The sequence below is a fragment of the Lepisosteus oculatus genome, chromosome 9 (genome assembly GCF_040954835.1).
Source record: "Lepisosteus oculatus isolate fLepOcu1 chromosome 9, fLepOcu1.hap2, whole genome shotgun sequence".
NCBI classification, from domain to species: Eukaryota; Metazoa; Chordata; class Actinopteri; order Semionotiformes; family Lepisosteidae; genus Lepisosteus; species Lepisosteus oculatus.
In genome coordinates, this window is record NC_090704.1 from 34,935,022 (window position 1) to 34,959,917 (window position 24,896).

At 39.1% G+C, this 24,896-nt stretch overlaps 1 protein-coding gene across 1 annotated transcript in view; it reads left to right on the forward strand.

The window, feature by feature from the left end:
* The window catches only part of LOC102688109 (Na(+)/H(+) exchange regulatory cofactor NHE-RF1), a 64,553-nt gene extending 40,253 nt beyond the window's left edge, over positions 1–24,300 (forward strand). Inside the window, exons 3-6 of the mRNA XM_015356536.2 lie at positions 6,630–6,783; positions 13,692–13,735; positions 22,552–22,668; positions 24,018–24,300. Coding sequence (XP_015212022.1) covers positions 6,630–6,783; positions 13,692–13,735; positions 22,552–22,668; positions 24,018–24,173 — 471 coding nt within the window. The 3' untranslated portion in view covers positions 24,174–24,300. The remainder of the gene's footprint in view (positions 1–6,629; positions 6,784–13,691; positions 13,736–22,551; positions 22,669–24,017) is intronic.
* Positions 24,301–24,896: the final 596 nt, after the last annotated feature.

The window sequence follows — 24,896 nt, forward strand, 5'->3', positions numbered from 1 at the left end:
GCATTGACTTCTACTTTGTCAAAATGGTATTTTCATATTATTTTGGTGTTCTTTTGCATGGCATTCCTTTAAAATCATCTGCAAAAGCAGGAGGAAAAGATTAGATAAAAAAGGCTGTTGGGCGATCTCACTCCCTCTGATAAAAGTGATTTTGTCTAAATGTTATTGACAGCATAAATGAACATGAATGCATTATCCTGCCTGGAGTGGATCTCTCATTCAAGTTCATTGATATTAAACATCTCTTGGTTTACTGAACAAAAATTGAACAGTTAATAGATGAGGAAAGGAAAAATGTAATTGTTACACTGAGATATCCCTGGATTTACAATATATTTCAACTTGGAATATGATAAATACACATAATAACTATTTTGTAATTTATGATTTTTAAATAGTGTTGATATGCCAGTCAGCCTTTCCAGATTTGTAATTCACTCTTGTTAACTTGTGCATTCTACTTCATAAGTCTTAAGGGTGGATTTGAGGTTATTGGGGAATCTTTCTAATAAGTTAATGCAAATACTATCAGGCACGATGACATAAAAGTGACCTGAAGCTGAGCTAATGCTACTGGCAAAGGGCATCTTCTGATCTATCAAAGGCTTCAGCATTTTACAGGAGTTGCAATGGAGTGCAGGGCAGGGACATATAGAAAAAAACTTAGAAATTTAGAATTAAGCACAAAATGGAGAACTTGGTGAAAGTACTTTAAGTCCCTTTGTTTACCATAATGACTGATGTAATGTGCTGTACAAGCTTATCAGTACAATTTAAGCAGCAGATATTTCACAGCATAAAGTTTCCAAGCTGATCTGCATACAGACGTAACAAGTTCCATTTATCAGCAAAAGTGTCTCAAAGTCGACAGCAATATTTCTTTTGGATTAAAGAGATGTTTTCACAAGCCCGCTTATTTACATAAGCCTCATTTTGAATTGCAGAATATGCCCATACCTGGATATTTCATCTATTTTGTAAAGTGAATTGGTGGTTTAACAAGTTACTGTGTACATTTTACTTTTATTGTGATTTTAAATGTACCCTTCAGTGCTGAAAAATAGCATTGCAGGTTGTCCCCTTTAAGTAGCTGCTGATGTATTTATTATACACACCTGACTTTCAAGAGTCCACATCCTAATTATTCACAATTCTGGGTACACGTATGAATACAAACGTTTAAGGTTAAAGTTTGTTTCCATTACAGCAGCATGGTAAAAAAATGGCTCTAATATGTGAATTTTTGTAACCCTTCAAAAGTTAAACTAGTAGATGAGTTGCTGCTGTATGCCAAAACACTGGCCTGTGTTTTTCTTGTACATTTCTTTAAATAATGCAGACATTTAATTAAATCAAGTTGGCCCTACAGAATTTGTAGACGTTTTACAGTGCTGAATTGTTTATCTGATAAAACTCCTTCGTGGTTAGTCTTTTAAAAAGCTTTTATTTCATTTGGAGACATTTTGTTAGCACGGCAGAAGAAAACAAATCGGAAGAAAAGGCAACCGGAAGAATAGATGTAACAGGACTGGGAGCAGTTAAGAAATGAAAGTGGGTATGAAAGATATTTGACCCATTTTTGTTCACTCACAGGATATATTTCTAAACCACAACTGAAAGATACTAAGTCAGGTGTCTCATAGGAATTTCCAGTCATGTCATAATAACACAAGAAAGGTTTTAAGAAGATGTTTATTCCTTCTTTCTCATTTAGTTGTTAGGGGCTAATTAATCTGAGGAAGTCATTCTTGTTTCCTGGGGAGTGAATCTTTCAATCCACTGTGGAGAATGTGCCTCCTGCTCTGTGATTTAAATTAACTTCTCTGTAGTTTCCCCATGTTTTCTGGTTTGTATTTCAATGTTGATTCTGAAAACATCATTGGGTGCCCTTGAATATGTTGGATGCTTGAATCAGGTGCTCAGTACTTTTCTTTCTTGAAGGTTAAGAAAATTCAGTTTCTTAAGCCTGGAAGAACACAATTTTACTATCCAAATGCGTTGTCAGGTTGCTGACTGATGTGTTTCTTTTTGTTTTGGTATTTTGCAACTGATAGTTATACAGTACATTTTCTTTTTTGTTAACCTTGACCCTTTACAGCACGCAGTGACTTAAGTTTTAAGTTACCTAGGTGACGGACTCAATCATAACTCATTTATAAGACTATAGCTTTTCAGTCTGTCATTCATTTAGTGAGCTTTTTTTCCCCACTGACCTCGTCCTTTTGTGTTCTTTAGTGTTGCAGTGTTTATGCGGAAATGATTTTTTACATTGTCATTTCTGCGTTGTTTAGGAAATGTTCTGCATATTCCTTAAGTTTTTTTTTACAAAATCATACAAGATAACAAAATTAACTGCCAATTCTGGGAAATGCTGAACCTTGGAGTGACCAGGATTAGTTCTTTTTATTCATCTTTATAATGCATGCTTGTTTGTGGGGTTACAAAACCAAAGCTATGTTATAAAATAATTGGTTGGTTTCTAAGAATGATCCCTTAAGAAGAGAACAATGACGTGGCATGCCATTGACCTTAGACCACCTTCATTTCTTTTGGTACAGGTCCAAGACATTTCTTACATTTTAGTAAAATGAGAGCTGCTGTATGAGCAAGTAGCTTCTCTGCATGGCACATCCTGGGTTCCTTTCCTTGTGAGCAGACTGCCCATTTCATTAGCCCTGGAAGGGTCACGGTGGAAATAACTCTGTGTTTTTTAACTTTCCAGATCATCTTGTGTTTGACAAAAAGGCTGGGCTGAGAATGAACAAATACTGATTACTGCAGGTTTTATTGTACAGTAAGTGCATCTACTCCTGAGCTGTTAGCAGTGCAGTGTATTGTGTGGCTCAGAGAGTGGGCATGTGCTTTAGAGCAGTTTCACAGCCTGCTGGCCCAAAGGCTGGTAGCATTAATTTGGCACTTTTATGCACTGCCTCCTTTTCAAGTGGTGAAGCAGTATCCTTCTCAGTAGGCCATGCGTCCACAACAGGCACCAGCTGAGCAATGTGTGTGTTTTTGTGTCATGATTAAAGTGCAGGTGAAAGATTTAATGAGATAACCATTAATTTGTGTTTACCTCATAGTCTACTCCAGTTCTGCTCTCAAGTTTAGGTTTCACTGTAGGGTTTAAGGATTTGCCTGCTTTTTTTTTTGTTTCTTACTTGTTTTGTTTGTTCATTTTCTGATGTCGGCACTTTGTTTGACGATTTTGTTGGCCTTCCAATAGGAATTTGAAAGGACTGATGTTACACGCATCAGAGTTTGGTACTGTGCGTGCTTTGAGGTTACACAACACTGCTGAGAGTGATGAAGGCAATGGTTCATGTACTGTAATTCGCCATGCATTTTGTGCATAAACTCAGAAAGGTTTGATATAAAAAGTAGGCTTATTTACAGTAATTAAGTTAGATTTTCACAAGCCCTCATTTCTCAGTTTGTAATGCAGATGAGAGAATAGCAGGCCCATGTAATCCTGTTTACTGGCATCTACATTACTTGTGTACACTGTACAGTATATCCAGCTGTGATATATTCCTGGAAAACAAACATACTATAAATACAATAAGCAGAACAAACAGGACTCTACCCAGAGATTTCTTTTTTAAACAAACACATGGCATTAGGGGTCAACTGTTTCCTTATGTAGGATTTTTTTTAAAAAAACATGGAATTTCATACACAGAATTTGGCTGACGGACACAAATTTTAGATTGTCACTATATCTCTGTGTGTTTCCTGACACACAGCTGTGAGGTCCTGGCTGAGTGGCTCAGGCTTTGCCTGCAGTTTCAGAAGACAGACAAGGTTACCTTTTTAAATATTGACAGCAAATAGCAGGGCAGTTTGTAGTTTCTGACCATTTCCTTTTTGCCTGGAGCCTACCTATTATTTCTACAAGAATACCCCTTTCTGAGCTGGCATTGCACTTCCACAGGGCTAAACTAAGGTCTGTTTGAGGCCTGCTCCATGAAGGCAGGGATATGTGTTGGAACACATCTATAAGACCAGCAGTGTAGGCGTGGGGTGTGGTGGTAGGTTTGACAGTATTGGGCGATCCCGCCTTGTGCCCACTGCTTGTTGGAATAGGCTCTGGCTCCCCTGCAGCTCTGTGTTGGATGAAGCTGTTAGAAAATGGATGGATGGCATTACTGATTATAGTGTCACATGCAATTCACTTTAAATACTACGGGAAAAGAAAAACAGTACTTTATATGCAGTCCTGCCAGTCATGTATTTTATAGACATTTGGTTTTGGTTGTCTTCACCGCTAGAAACATGGATGAGTGGAAGTACTAATGCATTTATATGTCTGGAAAGATGACGTCACTGTGGAATTACAGATTATATAGAGGTCATGGGGTGGCAGCATGGTGGTGTACTGGTTAGCATGCCGCCACATGGGAGTTTATATGTTATCGTCGTGTTCACTTCTGGGAAAATTGGTGCTGATGAGAGCATGTGTGTTTGCTTCTGTTTGCCCCGTGATGGACTGTTGCTTCAATCACATATTCAATGCTAAGCCCTTTTAATGTATTTGTTGTGCTGGTTCAATATACTACATAGCAGTCCTCATGTAATATTGTTTCGAAGACCACATTCTCTCACTTCAAAGCCTTAATGTTTCAAAGACTGAAAGATTGTGGACAGCATGGTGAAGGGAGTATTTTTTACTCTTATCAGCTCATGTTCCTTGCCAATGGCCGGCTTTTATTTGCTCAGGCTGACTTCTTGTTTGCCTGAGTTTGCTCTCTGTTCAGGCATTGCTTCTCCCGCTCAGAGCAGATCCTTTGTAGCTCCTGAGTGAGCCAATATTTGATTCCTATCTGGATAAGAGAGACACAGATGGCTGAGAAGCAAGAAGTCAAAGAGTGTGTACAGCTGCCTTTGTAATGTTGTTCTGAGAATGTTATTCCCTGATAGGAGTTCTAAAGCCCTCACAGCTTCTTCCTCCTGCAGGAACTCCACTATCGGAGAATGGGAACAGAATTCTTCGGCTCCCGGGAGGTTTTGCTGACCTGTGAAACCACGTACACTTTAGCTCTGTGTAGGGGTTTGAGTCTCTGGCTTAGAGTGTTGGCCTTCTGTGGAAATCATTCATCCAGTCATGGGTGAAAGTGAAATTCCAAACTGCACGCCTGATCATTTTTCACATTCGACTCCATGTCTATGGCAATTTACCCAAGACTCCACAGCAAATGTAAAGCTTAAGCACTTATTGCTGACTTAATATAAATACAGTTAGATGGTTGTTTCCATTCCTTACATGGGGAGCATTGTGTCAGATTTGAATAATTAATAATAATGAGCTTTCTGTGTATTTAGGAGCTCATATAATGGAGAAAGTAGTTTATTTTTATACATCTTAATTTCATCAGCATTGAGAGAATGTGTTCCCAGGTTTCCTATGTTGAAGCTCAGGAAAAGGGACCGATTTAATGTGGGAAGCTTTCAGAAATTCCACTCATGAACATTGCAAACAACACTTCCCTTCACTGTGATTTTAAAACCTGCTGAGTTTGTTGTGATCTCCTACAGTAGAAACCTGCAGATTTCAGATTTTGTGTTCTGAGTCTTCAAGAATATACTGATCCTTTTGCTGTAATAAGACTTAATGAGGCTATTCTAAAACATCTGGGGTGGTGTACCACTCAATCAGTATTTCCTTGGAAGTGTTTCCTCTACTCCTGTCAATATGCTTGATTTGTTTTCAGTTTTAATTGTTCTCACAGCTTGACCATCATATCCTCCAGACCTTAACCCTAGTGACTTGTTTTCTAAGTATATCTCAAAATACACTGGAATAACCCCCAGATATCTGGGAGAGGCAGTATAAAAATGAACAGAAATAGATATGCACCACTGTATTGGTGAATCCAGATTGGATTGCTTCTCATTCTCTCTGTCACAAAAGCACTCAAGGTGTATAGTACCTGCTACCTGCTTGCACAGTTCTGTCAGTGTCCTGTGATAGGCCGTATTTGGGTGCCCCTAATGTGCTTTCAGTTGTGACTGTGACCGTACCAGTGAGACCTTGACTGCTCCTGGCCAGTGAAGATGCGAAGATTCTTACTTCCTAACGCATCAAACAAATCTGTTGCATGAGGTGAGGCATAGACTGGGTTTCCCTCAAATCACATGTGATTGAATTCATTTGGGGAAAATGTTCTTCCTCCCAAGAAATAGGGATCATGTGTTCCAGTGCTAAAACTGAAAAAGCAAGGTCTCGTGTTTTCCGTCATCTTAAAAAAAAAAAACTAATCATATTTGCTTAGGTTCCTGTTCTTGTGAAGGTGAATGATTTTAGGTTTTATAGATCTAAAAAATATAAAAAAATAACTCCCTTTCCTGTACATTTTAAATGTTCATGAAAAATGTTCTTGCAAATAAGACCCTATCCTCTCATAAAATCTTGCTTCATCCGTAGTTTTTGAGCTGCAAACAATTCAGACAATCAAAGAAATTGTGCTAACTTAAGGGTTCCATGTAGTCGCCTGGTCTTGCTGGAGTGAAAACTAGGGATCAGGAGGAACAGGGCAGGAAAGCGCTGCTCTGTCCGATTCCTCCGGACCTGTGTTGAGTGGCTGGACCCGAGCGACAGGCCTTGAGACCTCTCTTTGTGCGTATGTGTGCAGGTGAATGGATTGTCCATGGAGGGGAAGCAGCATGCAGAGGTGGTAGCGGCCATCAAAGCTGGCGGCGAAGAGACGACTCTCCTGGTGGTCGACCCCGACACGGACACGTTCTTCAAGAAGTGCAAGACCATCCCCGCAGAGGCCCACCTTACAGGTAGAACAATGGACTCGTTTGCAGCAAACACTGCATCTAACCTCGCATCCAGCTTTACCACAGTGTAGAAACGACATAGGCTGGTCTTCTGTGTGAACGTCTGTGTCAGACCCGGCACCCGCAAATAGCTAAGCGTACTGTACTAAGTCGTCTACTCATATTTGAGCCTGAAGCTATATCATATCAAGGTATAACTTTAGTATGTAATTTTAACAGCACTGGTGTTTCATCCTGGTAGTAAACCATTGCTCAAATTAATAGAACCGGGAGGAGGGTTTGTCTCGCTGGAGATTGATAGAAACAGAGGAGCACCTTCCTGGAGTGCAGTTGTCTACGTGTTCATTTTTCAAGTCTTTAAGTAGCAAATAAAGCACACAAATATTTGAATAAAATATGTAAATCCTTAGTGAATTGCCCATTTGCAAGACGTAAGAAAAAAATAATTCACTAGAAGCCCTGTGACATGCGTGATGGTACTGTAGAAGCATGTGCAGTATTTTAAAAGAATGGACCAGAGTATTCTGCTGTAAGTTATAGACGATACTGTATATCGGTGTCAAATCCTATTTGCAGTTCACAGTAACCCGGATCTTCTCACAGGCGAGGCTGTTCTCTGGAATCTGCGGTTGGTTTCTCTCTCGGAAGGGTCAAGACATTCTAACACGGGCACCATTCTTTTGGCTGTTGCCTCTCACACCCCCACATAATGCCACCTCTGCCGCAGCTACTGGTCTGGGTGTATTCTCAGCAGGCGGCTCTGTACACAGGGAGCCTGTCTCGGCTTGGGACAGAGTAAGTTAAAAATTAAACGTCTGCAGGTAGCTGGCTCCGGACTTGGGTTCAAAGTCGGTAATCTTAGCTTAAAGGGATTTGCAAGGCCTGTGCCCATAGAAACGCAGGGGTGTGGAATCTCTACTGCTCAAGGTTCTGAACAGTGACATATTTCGAAAGGGAAAACAAGTTTTGCTGTTAAGTGTGCCTTATTCGTTTCTCATTCTTGCAATTGATGATTGAAAAATAATCATGCTTTGTGTCTCTTACGCTTCTCGGAGGTATGCAGATAAAATGGTAAATTCAGAAGGAAGAAAATACACTGATGGGTATCTCATTTGAGTTCTTACTCAATCACAAACATTAACAACACTTGCCTAAATAAAATATTGGAACAAGTAATAGGTTAATTCCATGCTGAAAAAAAGAAGAAAGAGAACACAACGTTTCGGCCGTGGAGCCTTCTTCAGGTGTGCCTTCATGAGCCTTCTTCATGTTGCACACCTGAAGAAGGCTCCACGGCCGAAACGTTGTGTTCTCTTTCTTCTTTTTTTCAGCATGGAATAAACCTATTACTTGTTCCTTTGCAGCCTACGCATGCTGACGCAGCTACCCACCTAAATAAAATATTGTTCTTTTTTATATACATCTATATACTATATGTGAATATCTTTAATATATGTTTGCATACTGCACTCCACTTAATTTTTAAAGGCTAAATGTTAAGCAGCTGTTTATTTAGTTGGCATTGGGGAAAAACAAAAGTCATAGAGAGATGACAAAAGAGAATTCAGATCGGCGTTTTCCATCTTATGAATCACGCAGTTGTTTAAAGCAAACTTGTGTGTTTTTGGTTTTTCTAACTTTGAGATATAAAAAGGGTTTGTGTGCTGTGTTTGAGCCAGATATTAATAACTGCACATTTAAAGTGTACACATTGAGTATGGGTAAATGGACCTTTCTAGCTGATATTACAGTAATGGTACTGGCAGGTTTGCTCATGTACTTAAAGTTTCGATTGTAAATGTAAATAAATTGACTGAAGGTTTAACCTGTTGTAGAAAAGGTGAAAGCATTTGTTAGTGTATATATATATTTAATGTTTATGTAAAGACAATACTCTTATTTAAGGCTGCTAAAGTAAACATTTTCAGTGCCATCAGTCTTGGCTATCTGCTAATATTGTGCAACAGGAAATACTTTTTTTTTTCACTTTAATAGCTATGGAGATCAGCTCTCCTGGACAGTAACAGTTTTCGACACACGCACCACTTTCTCAAGGCTCCCTAAGGTACCTCAACAATGAAAACATTCAGTGCGTAACGTGACACCACAAAGGTTTCTTGAAATCCAGCAGGGTACCAGTTGACTGGATTACCATATAAATCTTCACCTCAAAGGACCTTGGGGTAGTCAATTTCATAAGTTCAGCTAAACCTGTATGCAGTTTTTGCATGCAACGTCTGTAGGAAAGACCTTGCTTTACAATTAGCAAATGCGGAGAGTTGGTGTGTTCAGGGATTGTTTCATACAGCATGTGTGCTCAGCAGCACACAAGCTGATTGTGGAAATAAAAGGGCTCTTTCATAAATTAAATGTTTTTCAATGTGGCATTGCCAAAGGGTATTTAAAATGAATCATTTCATAGTTGCTGTTACGAAAGGAAAACAGGTGATTTTAGTTGTAGGGGTTTTGCTTTTTTGTTCCATCACACAATGATACACATGAAAAACAATTAAATAAGATTTGTGCTGTAGTGGAGAGGTATCTCATATGACCTGCATACTTAAGGATGAGGATAGCACTGTAAAGACAAATTGATAAAAGACAAGTTTTTCGTTGCTCAGCTAACAGGATTCTATCTAGAATACTGCACTGTGCATTTGGAGTCTGTTAGTGAAGTTCTACTGGGCATGAAAGTGATAGAAATGTCCATTCCACTTAATTATCCTCTCCCAGGGGGATTTATGGCTACGATGCTTGGTTAAGTAAACATGCTGTCTAATCCAGATTAGACACCTCTACCCCAGAAAATTTAAAGAAGGTAGTGAGGAGAGAGTCATTTAATTTAACCCTTTAATAGCATAGGGGTTAGCATTGCTGCCTTGCAGTGTTGGGACCCTGGGTTCAATTCTGGACCTGGGGTGCTATCTGTAGAGAAAGGAACAATTTAGAATAGTTAGTCAAACTTAGCCTGCATGTCTTGCAAAAACTTGGGAAGAAAAAATGACATCCACACAGACAAGAGTCCCAGGTCTTGGATTGAACCCAGACCTGGAGTGCAGAGTGTGGCCATGGTGCCACTCAGTTGATGTCAAAAGTAAAAAAAAATATATATATTTAAGCAATGTTTTAGAGCTTCAGTCAGTTTCTGCCGAGGTTCATAATTTGTGAGACCAAGTTTAATGCTGCTTTATGAATGTACATATGAAAAGAGCAAATTAATTCTACCGCTCTTTGCAACATGCATGGCTGTGCAGCCTTAATGGAAGTTAAAATTGGTGGTTGTGGTTTGGCAAAACAGCACAAGCAGAAAAATGTGTACATATCCAGATTTTTAACCGTATTTTTTCTGATTATTCAGAAAACCAAAATATTGAGAAAAACAACTTCTGCGTAACTCATTTATGCCAACTAAAACTGGTTCAAAACAAAAGATATGTTAGAAATTACATTTTAGTGTCTGGGACGACATTGTCATCATTTATTTTCTTAAATGCTCAATAAATTCAATTATATAATGCAATCATGAGTACTTATTTGTACAAATTGTGCTCCAAAAATATCACTATGTATTTACAATATGTGAAATTAAATCATCTGCAGATTCATTCAACTAATCAGTGTTATCCAAGTCCCATTAAATTATTTACAGTGATTATGCTATTTTAAAGTGAAATGTAATGTATCAAAATATTTAGCCATTGTGGAACACTGTCTCTAGCTTTCCAGTTTAATAAAACTGTTTTCTTTGCGATAGTTAAGGCTGTGAGATTTTTTTTTGAATGGGAAAGTCAAGCAAACAAAAAGAGGGAGAGAATGGAATGTTGCAGTCTTTAAAGAAGGATTGTCTATTAATTACTTCCTTCCAGAATGTAAGCACATATTAGTACCATAAGATGCACAAGACGGGGTTTATAGACTTGTATACAGGCACACATCGTACTCTTAACACCCTGGAGTATTATCACCCTGGAGTATTACACACACTATTTCTATGTGGTTCTGTCCATTGGTTTCACATCATTATCTTTAAGGAGTATCAATTTTAGCCTTCTCCAAATTGACATTGGGTGATTAACTTCACAATATTGGCCCCTATATTTCACTGTGATTGACACCAGACTTCCATAAGATCCATTTTGGTTGTGGCCTTACTATTTTAAATTGCTTGCATGTGATAATGTGAAAGTAATCCTTTAAAAGAGAAAATCTTTTTTTCCAGACCTTTTTGGTTAATAATGATTTGATTTCACTGGTCAGCAAGTCCAAACTTTTAGATTTGAGGAAAAAAAGAGACAAAACTAGAAAGAAAGAAAGCCTACAGGTAAATGGATGCAAGCTCTTGAATTGTGTTTGAGTGTTAAGTCACAATCACATGAGCTGTCTTTCTGTTTTCTATTACCACTCTCAGGTTACATTTTTCTTTCAAATGTCCATGCTAAATCTTAAGATTGTGGAAGGTTTTGGCTGAATATCAAAGACTTAATATGAGAGGAATTCCTTTCGCCTTGTCTCCAGGTAACTGTTTTTAAAGTGCCTTGGCTTTATATTCAGTCCCTCGCACACAACATGAGAGCAGCACTTGTATTTGGTTACCAAGACACTTTGCAATAAGGACCCCGTGCTTCCAGCTGTGCTTTAACTTAAAGAGCCCCTTTTCTCCATTGACGAAGCTAATAAGAGTCGGCACTGGAGACTGAGATTGGGAGATACTGATCTTACTGAAGAATTCAAGGTTTACTCCGGAACAGATTGGGAAGATTGGGGAGGCTGGGGTAAAAAAGCATGGAAGGTAGGACTAAGTGCTTCAGCCCTGTGATCCTATTTTGCTTTCCATATTTCCAAGTCTGGCTGTTAAGGTCCTGCAGGTTGGGTATCTAAAATACAGCAGCCCTTTCAAGGAACTTTCATTCCCAGTCATAGACACTTCGCTTACCTATTATTGATCCTACAGATCGGAATAGGATTTGTAGACGAATGTCAGTGGTTTTACGAGCTCAAAGCCCTCCTTTCTTCTGAGTTTACTTAATCCTATATTAAGAGGTAAATCTATCAGCATACAATCCATGTATGGAAAGAGGCTTTTTTCCCCGTACTGTATATAGTTTTGGAGGTTTCCAGATTTCTGTCTGAAGTTTTAGCAACAGATACGAGTCTAGTAGGTTGACTGAAGCATTTAAATGCCGCTAGTTTCATTTGTGAGGATCCTGTAAAGTGCAGAGAGTAAGCAGCATATTAGAAATTGAAACATGTTTTGCAAAGCACAATGAAACAAATGTATTTAAAGGTGTCTTGACAGTTTTAAAAACAAATGCTGAAATCTAAGGATACATTATCTTCTAATGGCCTGTGAACTATAGCTAAAACTATGAAATATAGCTAAAAGTTGAATATGTAAACACCAGTTACCAGCTGATTTGTAACAAATCTTGAACTTCATGACAGGATGAACCAGTTTTATGGTTCATTAAAAAAAAATCAATTTGTATTTGTTCCAGACACTTGGTACCATTTGACTTTAGGAGCAATTCGGTAGCAAATTCATCTCTTTTTGTTTTACGCTGTCATGGAGCTCTGCCTCCATGAGAGTCTTAATGAGGTCAACCTCGAATGGCAGTATTCCCAGTTGTTGCCAGTATTCCCAGTGTGAACTAGCCTCCCAAACCGAAGCCATGACCTACCTCACATTTGGTTAAAGTGTTGTCCTCTTCCTGGTGGAACAGCAGTGTTCCCATTTGTCTTGAAGTTCTTGATGATGGATGCTGAAATCCAAATGGGAAGTTATGATGATCTCTTTAAAACTGTCACTGGAGTTGTTAAGGCCAATAATCTTTTAGCTCAGATCTTTGGGCAATTCTTTACCGTTTTCTAGGATGATGCGGTCCTGTGTGTTTTGCGTCTGTACTCCTTTAGTGCCCAGTGGCAAAAAAGTTGACTTTCAGACTCGTGAGGTTTTTGCCCATAAAACTCCCTCTCCTTTGATTTACCTTCGCATGTCATTCAACCACACTTTAGTTCATGCAAGATATTTGTTTTTCTGTGTCTGCCATTAACGAATAGGACTATGGAAGACTGCTTGCCTTCAGACCTGTGTATGTGACTTTTTTTTCTTCCATAACACATGTGGCCTAATAATAAATCATATTTATATTTGTTTTTATAAAAAACAGTTACAAAATAGTGGGATCTGGAAATACCTCAGGGATTAGGTAAAATGTGAGACACCTGAGAAATGGCACATAAGTTCTTTATATTCTCCAGCACAGCTCTTGTGATAAAGTAATAAATCGGAGTCAAGTCACTCTTTAAGAGACTGATTTTAACCTTTACTCACAGAGCACAAGAATGTGCTACTTACACTGTCTTTTTCCTTAACACAAAGGGATTCTTAGGGAAGGCACTAACCTTTTCTAAAAATATTCCCAAGTATTTCTGTGTTAAGAGTTTAGAATCGATTGTTGATATGGAGCCATGAACTTTAAAGTACTTAATTGCTTTAGAATGGTAACTGTTTCAAATAATTCAAGACTTCCTGTAAGAAAATCTTCCCATGCTACATAAAAAACAAAACATAGCTGATTTTTCACATTAGTGCTTATGGATGTAAAGTGGATTGTACTGAATCTGATGTGAAGTACTATTAAGTGTCTGTTTTTCTGTCATGTGTCTGTACAGACTCCTGTATTAAATAAATTGAGCAAAACTGAGCTGTTGAAAGGGAGTCTGCATTTAACAACCTCCAGTCTTCTAGTCTAGCTAATCTATATACCCCATGTTTTTCTCACCAGAATAGCTGTTCAGTTATTCTAGTTTAGTGTACTTTAAACCACTGCCATCTTTTGTCATCTGTGCTGTGTCTCTTCAGTAGTGTCTGTGATATGTTGTGTTAACTTCCAAATTCTGTCTGCTTTCAGGAGCTTTGCCAGAGCCTGTTGTCAATGGAGATGTTGAAGATAAGGTAAGAGCTTGTTTGATTTTTCACATTGAATTTATGAAACAATCCTACAAACTGTGGGACAGTCCTGGTGGAAATATCATACAGTACATAATGAACAAGGCCTATTACCTGCCTACAGCACTTCAAATTCGCATGACTGTACTGTGGTTTATTTCCCGGTAAATTTAACGAGCTGGGGTTTCAAGTAAGTTGCAAAATTACCATCGATCCTTTCACATGACAATTTAATAAAACACTTTGCAGAATAAAATATTTTTTGTTTTCCTTTTACAAATATTTAGTTGCTTTGCTTTATTAGAGAAAAACAATATTCTTATAACCTTACGAGTCTATGTACAGTAGCATAGTTTGTATTCATGCTAGGCATAGTATTTCAGTAATATGAAGGAAGAAGCAATGTGCACAATGATGTTCTAGGAGTTGAGATTCAACCGTTTACCGGGTGTCTTCTCAAATGTAGTGTCACAGCAAATAAGTGAACTAGGCAAGAAGTATTGCGCTGTGTATATGTCAGGCACAGTCCCCAGGAGGGTAACCATATTGCTGGACATTTTGAACAAAGCTTCTGTTCAAAATGTTTAATCCACAGAATAAATAGGCCGAGTGATTCTTTTTCTGTCCGTTAATTATCATTAATCTATAAAGAGATGTCCTATTGTTAGTGCTGTGTGAAGGTTCCAGTTGAGGCTGAATCTTTGTTCTGTTGAGGAACAAAGACAGGGATGGCATCCTGTGAAAGAGGACATTACACAAGCTGCTGAGGTCCCAGAGGGCAACAGCACTGTTCAAAACAGGGGTGGGGTTCCACAAACAACAGACTTTTTTTCCTTATATGCCAGAGTTCGTGACCAGTTCATCATGGCTGACACTCCAAGTTTCCTGATAACCACTTCTCCCCTGAAATTCCATACTGGCTTCGAAAGGTATCTTCTGTTGTCACATGGTGGACAGGGTGGCATTCTCTGTAAGATTTTATTTTACTTAGTGTGGATCTGAGACTGCTAGCTAGAATACGAGTGGTACTAGCATCACATTTATTGTAATAGACTAATTCTATGCTGAAAAGTAAAAACAAATGGCAAAAAACAGTGTGCAGTATCTGCAGTATAATACGTATACTTGTCCTTTTGTGGCCTCACATCAGAGCTGAAAGGAGGAGGAATTTACTACCGTATCTAGAATGATTAAAAACACAAAAAGCCCAAAAGAATGTACAGTGATGTGTATAAGTCTTCATGCCTATTTGCCATTTGCCATGACTGAGAAACATGCACAGTAAATGTGGGGGGTAGGAAGAAGACCAAGTCTCTGTGTTTCTTTTGCACTCTATCAGCAGATTAGAAATTCCATTGCAGTGCAACAGGCCTTGAGTTCCACTACATCAGCTCTTAAGCCATTGGGGAGTTCTTGTGCCCGCATTCCGAGATATGCAGTCCATTTGCACTGCCTTGAAGCTTCCACAGATGAAAGCTGTTGGATGCTCTCATGTTGTTAGTCTGAACAGATAACGCAATACTACTATAAACTGTATTTAAGGATTCTGTTACGGTTATTTTATCCACATTGGAGACCCATTCTTGATCGAAACATACAGTAATTGTGCATGTGAGAAAATAAATGGAAGATGATTTACCCCGACTGAACCCAGTCCATCGCAGGGCACACACGGATACAGTACAAACACACCAGGGCAAGTTTGGGAACAAACTGGAACACCCTGAGGAAACTCACACGAACACAGCAGAAATTGAGCCTAGGGCCCCAGTGCTATGAGGCAGCAATGCTAATCACGGAGCTATAAGAGGGTTAAATCAAATAACTCGCACTTCCATACCTTCTTAATCTTTTCTGGGGTGTGTCTTATCTGGATTAGACAGTGTTTACTCAACCAGGCAGCACTTTGCATACTGGAGGAGACCCACTTCATGTACCGCTGAAGTTCACTGGGTGGTGCATGGCAACCATTCTGCAGCAGTTTCCTCACTAGTATAGACTGTAGCATATTTGCTGCTTTCAGTGCTGTATTGTTTTATATTCTTCTTTGGACCAGAAAACCCCAAACTAATGTGACCATTTTTAATGGCTAACCTAGGTCCAGTGGAAGTTATTGGAATTTAAAGCCTGAATATTTTTTCTGAATTTCATACGCTAACTACATAAGAAGATTTTCAAATAAGAGGATGCTGTTAGGTCTAGCCCACGTCTTGAAAGAAATGACTTTAACAACACGGCTGGTTTGCTTGTTCCATGATCCCACAACCTTTCTGGGTAAAGAAGTCCCTCCTATATTTGGTTTTAAATACATTTCCACGTACAGTAGTTTCCACTTGTGCCCTCTGGTTTGTGTTTCGCTCCTCATTCTGGAGAAATGCACTCTACTGACTTTGTCAGTGTTTTTGAGGATACTTTTTGAATCCTATTTTGGATACTTGTATCGGGATACTTGTAGTCTTCTTTGTTAAAGACTAAAATGGTTTGGTTCTTTCAGCCTGTCAGTGTAGGACATTCCTTAAAGACCTGGGAGTCATCTGGTTGCTCTTCTCTAGACCAATTCCTGAGCACCAGTACCTCTTCTATCATGAAGTTCAAAATTTTACCCAGATTTTTGTTTGCCTTGGTAACTGTTACCCCAACCCCTAGCCAATCAGTGCTTCAACTTTGAAATACTGGATTAATGGGTTTAAAATGACACCTCATTGTGGAGTCTCATTATGTAAATTTCATTGTAATTTATCTTTAACACAAGGAAGCCTAGCTATATTCCTTTTTCACACTAAGTTAGCAGAACAGTTATGCTCTTTGGTTCCCCAACTGAAATTCCTATCTGTCTTGGTGACTTGAATTATGGTTTTGCATAAACGTAGGAGTTAGTGTCCTGTAAAACTTACGTGACTACTTAGTTACAAACATACTCTTATATGATTACATTGCAATTACCCAACTATACAGTACATGTTGTACAAATGATAAATAAGAGGTTAGATACAACATCTGTTTCATAAGACTGACTAATATTATATAAATTCCAGTGCACATCTGAGTGTGTTTCTGTTGTGCTCCCACCTACCATACTTGCTAGTAACTGAAGCAAGAGGCTTGCAGTTCCCAGTTTGTGGAGCAGTAAAGCCTGGATGATCCCTAGGAATTAACAGCAGGTAACCCAGGGTGAATGTGGGGCTGGCACCTGTCAAAAGGAATCCTGCCAGTTGCCAACAGTGGGGAAGTGGGAGTCTGTGAGTGAATTTTCTCTAGATAAGATTAGATACAGAAACATTTGTCTGAATGATGAACAAGCACATACCAGAGTCAGGATAGATTTGGCCCTTACGATTTTATTCTGTTTTGTGTACCTCTACACTACTGAAAGGCACTGTTTGTATACTGTGGTACCAGGTGAACAGTGGTACTTTCCCAGTCTCAGATACGGCAACTGAAATGCAAATAACATGACAGCCATCACCATTCAAAATATACAGCAGTGGCTGAAGCCGGGGTTTATCATTGTCTATTTTAGACCACTCTGGAGAGCAGTTCTTCCTAACAGATCTTCCAGTAACCAAGAAAGTTATTCGTGTGTCATAGTAGTTAAAAATTCACCTTTCTACTTGTCTGCAGAGAAACTTTGTGCTTTATTTTCAGGTCTGTTGGTCTATGCAGGTTTGAAGTTAATGTTCAGGTTTGAATTAAGTTGGTAAACAATCTTCAAGTAATGTTAAACAATTGTGCAATACCAGTAACCTTAAGTATTTTTGAAGTATAGCAGTATCATGGTTTAATGAAGTAGCAAAATGCATTTTTACATACTGCAGTGAAGACAAATTGATTTGCAGCAGTTTTAAGATGTTTTGATATTGATTTGCAAGAACCTGTACATATCAAATCCAACAAAAGACCTGTCTTTAAAGATTTTCATTTTCCCACAAAAATGTAGAGCAAATAATTGCACTAAGAGATGAAAATCAAAGAAATTTAAAAAATAAAATTGACCTTCTGCCTGTAAGTAATGAAAGTGTTAATGATACTGAGGCTGCATTGCTCAAATCCTTATTTCCCTAATCCCTAAATGGTATTTCAATATATAATCCCCTTAGAATTGCGACATACAGAATACTGGAAAGCAGTGTGCCACAATATTATCGCTCAAACACCAGCCAAATGGCAACGCAGTTAGCATTGAGGTCTTGGGGTTCAGACAGCTCAGGCCTCAGCTTTTGTTTAGTTCTTGCCAAGAACAGACTGCCTTATTTATACACACAGTCTGCTGGACATCATGAACATTGCGTATTCGCACTCCTTAATGTGCTTGTTGCTAGTTTTGAGATGGCCACAAGTAAAGAAGGGGAGGTCAGCGACATAGTCTTCTGAAATATTTTCATACACAAAACAAGATGGTCTCATAATCAGTTGTTTCAGTGAGGTAGTTGTGTCCAATGCGTAGGAACATTTGGCCTATACTAGATTACATTTTCATTTCTACTAGGCTCAGTCGCCTAAACAAAGCTCTTTTCTTAAGAGTGCTTAGTGGTGAAAGATTAAAAGTCCCTTTAAATTCATTAGGAAAGGATTAGTTATGAAACAGGCCCAGGGGCATTGTGAGGAAACGTTGTTTTTCTCTTTAACGGGCCTGTTGTGCTCAGCTGCACTACTGCAACCTTGAGAAATACTTTATTCTTGTAGACATCTTCAACAGTCAAATTTCTTTACCAAAAACATGATGTCAATGGAAAAATAAGTAGAATAGAACTGGAATTTCTTTTCAGAACATTGAAAAAAGATTTAACTAACTTTAATGACTCTGCAAATTTCAACCCAGCCACCCCCACCACCTTCAAAGAGTAAGCAGCAGTTTTCTTCCTGTTCCCCATGCAGAAACCGCTCACCTTACTTTGTTCATCTTTTAATTGCAAAGGTGCTCAACAATACCCATTCAAAAAGCAGAACTAAGTTGCTTCTTATCTGAGAAATAAAGTGCAGAAAAAAGGCCTTTATTGTTTTCACTTTACTGTATGGATATGATATATACCGTATATACAGGAAATGAGGAAATGCTCAATATAATGAACTAAAAGGGAAAGGATGTCCAATAAATGCACAAGTCTGCAGTGTCCAAGAGATGTCTAGCCTATGACTGTTAATGTCAAATGCAGCACATCCAATAATTTAAAGGCAACTGAGCGGTTGTTCAGTGTATCTCGCACTATGCTTACACTGCACATTACATGCGCAAAAACCTGTGTTTTCTCTTGTACCTTATTGTTCACTTCAGTACTATATAAAGTAATTAGACTTTGTCATGTGAAAACCACTAAGATTTTCAGATGGCATTTTTATTCACTTTTGTAACTTGTATGGTAAGACCATTTTTATTCACTTTTGTAACAGATTGTATGCTAAGGCCTTGCATTTCATTATGTAATACTGTACTGTAATAATGTGAAAATGTCCAGCTGACAATCAACTTGTAAAGATAGCGGATTGTGTGATGTCGTATTGTATGCATGTACAGTACAATTCAGGTTAAGGCAAATTCATTTTGTGTTTAGGACAAAGAATTTTACAGTACTATTTGTAAATCTTATATATTTTAATATTTATATAGTCCCCATATACAGTACAATATAGAATTTAAAAGGAGAAAACTGTTCCATACTGAGTGGATGTGGTAAATACTGTAGTCATAGACAAATATTTCCAAAAAACAATCCAGATAGATTTTTTTCTGTACAAATTTAACTTTGACCAAACTTTGGTTTGTCTTGATTCTATGATATCAGAGTCTGTTATAAGGAAGACTAACTAGTATGTGCTTAGAAGACCCAGAAGAACATTTTGTAGCAGAGGTTAACCAGTAGTTGCAGTTGACAGTCTGCTAGTCCTTAATGTAAGGTCTTACAAATGGCTCTGTAGTCCAAGCAGCAGGAGAGCAGAAGATGAGTGCTGTTTTGTCATAGAGGGATTGGAGACCCTTTAATTCCAGATTTTGTATGGGATTAAAACCATTAAGCCTCACCACTCTCAGAACTGTGGGACTGCAAAGCTGTTTTTGCAGGCTTGTGAAATGTAAGGTCACTGTTTGCGCCGTAGTGCACAGCTGAGTGTTGGTGCTCAAGTGAGAGAGCTGTTGTAATGTGCTGAATTGCCTGGCAGCAGTTTTTGACGGCACTCTTCCCCCTTGTGGAGTAATGCTGTCAGAACAGCTTCCAGAAGGTTCAGCGCATTAGTGTTTCATCTGTCATTTGCTAAACCAGACTTGAATGTTCTGTTTTCTTGATCATTCACAAGCTAGGCTTTTATTTTTTTGATAATACTTTTTACTCTTCCCCTTTTTGAAAGAAAAATTGTAACAAAACTAGCAGCAATAACCTGTTAAATTCCTCTATGAGGTTATTAACATTAGAAAAATCACAACAACTATATATACAGTACATGATGTTCCATTTCAAAATTAACCCAATCTTGCAGTTATGTGTGAAATTATAGTGTGAAAGGGTAAGTATAACTTTAAGAACCAGGTTCAGATGTAGCTAAAACTAAGCTCCTATGTTGTATAACAGTGCATTAGCCTATAAAGAAGAGTGGTACAATAGATGTGATTTAGTGCTTTACAAAATACCTGGTCTTTTGAAAAAGAAAACTTTTGGTCTTTTTGTTGGGGTACATATATCAAGTACATTTTTTATTAATCTGTTTTAAATTTTAGCTCTGCCATTCTGGTATTACTTCTTCATTTGATTATAACTTTTTCTCTTTGTTGTCTGTTGGGGTTTGTTCAAGCTGGTCCATCAGAATAACTTTTTCTGATTTCAAAACAGTCTTTGTACCCATCTCACATGTCTCCACATGGAAGTCTGTTTTCGATTCAGCATTGGAAAGAGAAGTCTTCTTTATCAGTTTTACAATGGCCATAAACTCAGCTTCAGCTCAACTTTGCATCTCCATTATCTTCTGGCAGGTTGCGAGACAAAGAGACCCTTACATTTGTATTTTAGTTATTTAAAGCTCAATGGTTAGCATTGCTACCTTGCAGTGCTGGGGCCTAAGTTTCATTTCTGTACCAAGGTTGCTATCTGTGTGGATTTTGTATGGTGTGATATTTCATATGAGGGGCATGTTCAGTGTGGAGGCGGAGCCCTGGAGCAGGGGCGATGCCTTGCCTTTGGAATCACAGCTGCACCCACTAATCAAAGATGAGCTGCAGCCGTTTAAAGGCACATTGAGCACCCCCCCCCTCCCCCCGTCGAAGAGGACCAGCAGGGCTACCCCCGGAAGGGCAGGATCAGTACACCAGCAGTCCTGGAGGGGATTGTACCCAAGCATGAGGCCATTTTTCCCATCCTGTGTCTATATCAGGGCAGAGTTACCTTTTTTCCATGTTTACATTTTATTTTTTTGGCCTCGCTTTCCCTTCCTGCTCTCCCAGGCTGGACCCTGCTAAATAGGACAAGCCCAGTCTGGTTCTTTTTCCAGGCAGTACCCCGTTAGATAGGGTAAGTCCAGCCTGGACGCTGCTCTTTCTGTACTTAACGGCATATTTTCTATTTTTCTTTTTGTTTTGTTTTCTTTCGGTTCTCACTAACCTCACACCGGTGCCCCCGCCCCATCAAAAGGGGCGTCACTCATACCCATGCTCAACGCACCTCCTCCCGCTGCCGCATTTTTACAGTTGTCTCCCAGTATTTGGTCCATGCGTTTTGATTCCTCACACAGTCCAAATACATGTGGATACGGCTTCTGGGAAAACGAGCCCTGGTGTGAGTGTGTACGCTTGTCTCCGTGTGTCTATCTGTGACTCCTCTTGCTTGCCGGAATAGACTCCCTCTCCCCTGTTGAATAATGCAGTTAGAAATGGATGGATGGACAGCCCTTTCAATTGTAAGGGCAAAGGAGATCTTCCTTCTTGACTAGAAGTACCTGACAATGTCATAAGGTCAGGCAATTAATTCTTCTAGGTGCACAGCCAAGTGAAACAGGCTTGACCGTCCTTTTACTTACTACTGTATTTTTTTCACTGGATTTTTATGTATGTTTCTCTGTATTGAGCCATCATCACCCTCCTTTTGGACAGACATACAAAGTTTTGATTTTGTCATTGAATGTGCCACTTTTGCTTCTAAGCATAATATTTTGAATCAGGCTAATAAAATATCCAAAAACAAATTCTGTTGATACCTGTGACTTGCTTGATATATGGAAAAACGTAGTATGATGCTTAGAAATGGTTGTTAAAAAGAGGAGATGATCCCAAACTCCAAAGCCCCTCAGGAATAAATACAGTATGGAACATTTATCAGTCCTTTCCATGTTTACTGTTCATTATCATGCGACCTCCATCAGAGCTCTTTAAATCCAGCGGGTCACTCTGCTTGGGAGGTCCTGGCACCCACTCCACATGGCGAAGAGCCACCTCAACCAAGAGAGTTAAATCAAGTGATTTCAATATTGTATTTGTTCATCACTAAACCTTTGAATACAAATTGTGAGCTGTTGTCGTGGTCACCTCAGAGCAATGAGATGAACAGGACCTACAGTCTCCAACCCAGACCAAATTTATTAGATGCTGTCATCAGGCCTGAAGGCCTGAAATGTTGATGGTGTCTAATAACTGCCTTTGGAGTAGACCGTGTGATCCCCGCTTATCTTCTTGCTTTGATCGTTGCCCGTTGGACAGAAAAGTACCTCAACAAATCCTTGTGTACATTCTTTTCTCAAAAAAAGTCTCATATCATCTAAAACAATTTTATTTTTTTAAACACAAGCTGGAAACCGAAACTGTCATTTATATCCTGTTGTGCTTCCTGTATCCTCCTCTTGACCAGGCCAATGGCAAGGTGGCTAAGGAGCCAGAGCCCAAGGTGTCGGTCAGCCCGACGTCTTCTAACGCTTCCTCCAACACATCCCTCACAGGGATCCCTGCCAGCACACCCACCCCAGAGGTAAGAATCTGTGCTGTTTTTGGATTAAACAAATTTTCAGGCCAAAATAACTAATTAGGACTAAAAATCAAGGGCTGGGGCAGAGGGCTGTCCCTCTGTGGCTCTGCAGACACTCCCTATACGAAGTGGTAAAATACCCCCACTGATGCTTCCAGAGCACAGCACTACACTGCACAGCACTTTGAGTTCACTGGGAGAAGACCTCTGATACAATGCCAACACTACTAATAATGTTATCTTTTCTAGCCAAGAACATTTTTGCTTTTTTGAAAATAAGTTATTAGTCAGATCATTCAATCACATTTATTAATTAGATCATTTTAAGTGTTTCTTGTTCCCAGACCGTGGTTCCTCTAACACTGGCCTACCCAGCAACGGTGTAGTGCTCTAAAAAACAGAGCTCTTAAAGTCAACTTTTTGTAGTGAACTTTTGCTTCCCTATACTATATAATTGTATTTGTAATGCATTGTTTGTACGTATTGTAATCGTATTTTTACTTGTGCAGGGGACCCTGTTGTGTAGGATCCAGTTTTTAATACCTAAAAGAGGAGAGTATGAAATGAGTTGGTCCCAAGACTGACAAAATCGTTGTGTTGGAAGGTGCCCACAAACGACGGTCGAGCAGGGAGTGTACTTTGGCTGCAAAAGAGCAAGTAAAGGTTAAAATATCCTGAAAAGTAGAAAGAAAAAACAGTGTATTAGCCCCTGTAGAAGGTTCTACAGCTGTGTAACCCTTTTGAAGATTCCACAGCCAAAACGTTGTTTCTCCTTTGTATTTTTCACGTGGATTTAACCTTTCCTTATTCAAGTGTTGGAATGAAGTTTTAAAATGAATGTTCAGGACAGATGACAACAGCCAGGTTCAGTCAACCGCACCTGTTAGTAATCTGTAATCATTTCTGACATTTCCTCACATAAAAAAGGAATACATATAAATGTATATATTTATAAATACTGTACTTTCTCCCCTTCTCTCCTTCACATTCATCTTCTGCATCCCTCCTCCACTCCATCTACATCAGCATTGTCTTGTCTGTATTCACACCGTAGACCTGGAGAACAATATCTAGCTCCTCTGTGTTCCTTTATATGGCTGGAATGACAAACTTGAACCTGAACAACCTGTGCAGTCGCCCCTTGGTCACTCCTCACTCTGCAGGGGGTCCCATCTTCCTCGTCCAGTGGACCCAGCCCATGGGGTTCAGCCAAAGCTATTGTGACTGAAACACTCTATATAAGACTTTCAGTGTGCTTAATTTGTGGGTGGCGTTGTTCCTAGTGAATAAACCATTTTTCAGGGGCTCGGCGAGAAAATTAAAAGAATGCGGTTTAATTTTCCGGCACCCAGGTGAAGCCCGCAGAGAAGGAGTCTGGAGGCGACCCGGCGCTGAGCCTCACCATGTCTCTGCAGCAGGCCAAGGAGCGGGCGCATCAGAAGCGCTCCAACAAGAGGGCGCCGCAGATGGACTGGAGCAAGAAAAACGAACTGTTCAGCAACCTATAAAACTGAAGCCGCCGGCTTCCTGGGTTTTTCAGACCAGCACAGATCTGTTCTTTTTCATGATTTCTATCCCCAAATTGAAAGACAAAGTTTAATTTTTCACCTTTTTTTAATACTCATGTGATAGTAAGCATTCGATGAAGAAGAGAAGACATTCGCAGTATTTCTAAAAAAAAATGTGAAAAAAAATCTAAGAAATTATCGGAAGAGAATCTTTATATATATACAGTATATAAATATATATCAATATCATATGTAAACGATCAATATAGTATTTTGGTGAAAATGAGTTGTGAGAATTGTTGAGAGCTAAAAGTGTTCAAAAGCCCTAGGGCTTTTAACCACTGTGTATTGGAATGGAACCACTGTGTGCTGATCACTCACGCCCTATCGAAGGATTGTGTTGAATGTGTGCTCTTTGTGTTTGAGGAGTTCTTGGAGCAGGACCTCGTATTTCATAACCTTTATTTTTGTAGAAATCTCATTTTCTGTTATTTAAGCTATATTTAAGACCTTGCTTGCAGGGTCTCGGTAACATTTTGACTCGTCTTTCCCTTACTTTTTTTTAATTGAGCCATGCTTTCTTGGATAAAGTAACACGCCCAGCCACTCCCAGTCCGTAGGACAGCCACTATTTCTTTCTTTTCCGTTGATGAAAGTTCCTTGAAATGTGTAGGTTTAGGTGTTAGCATCTGTTTAAAAACATTTTAAGATATTTTAAAGTTT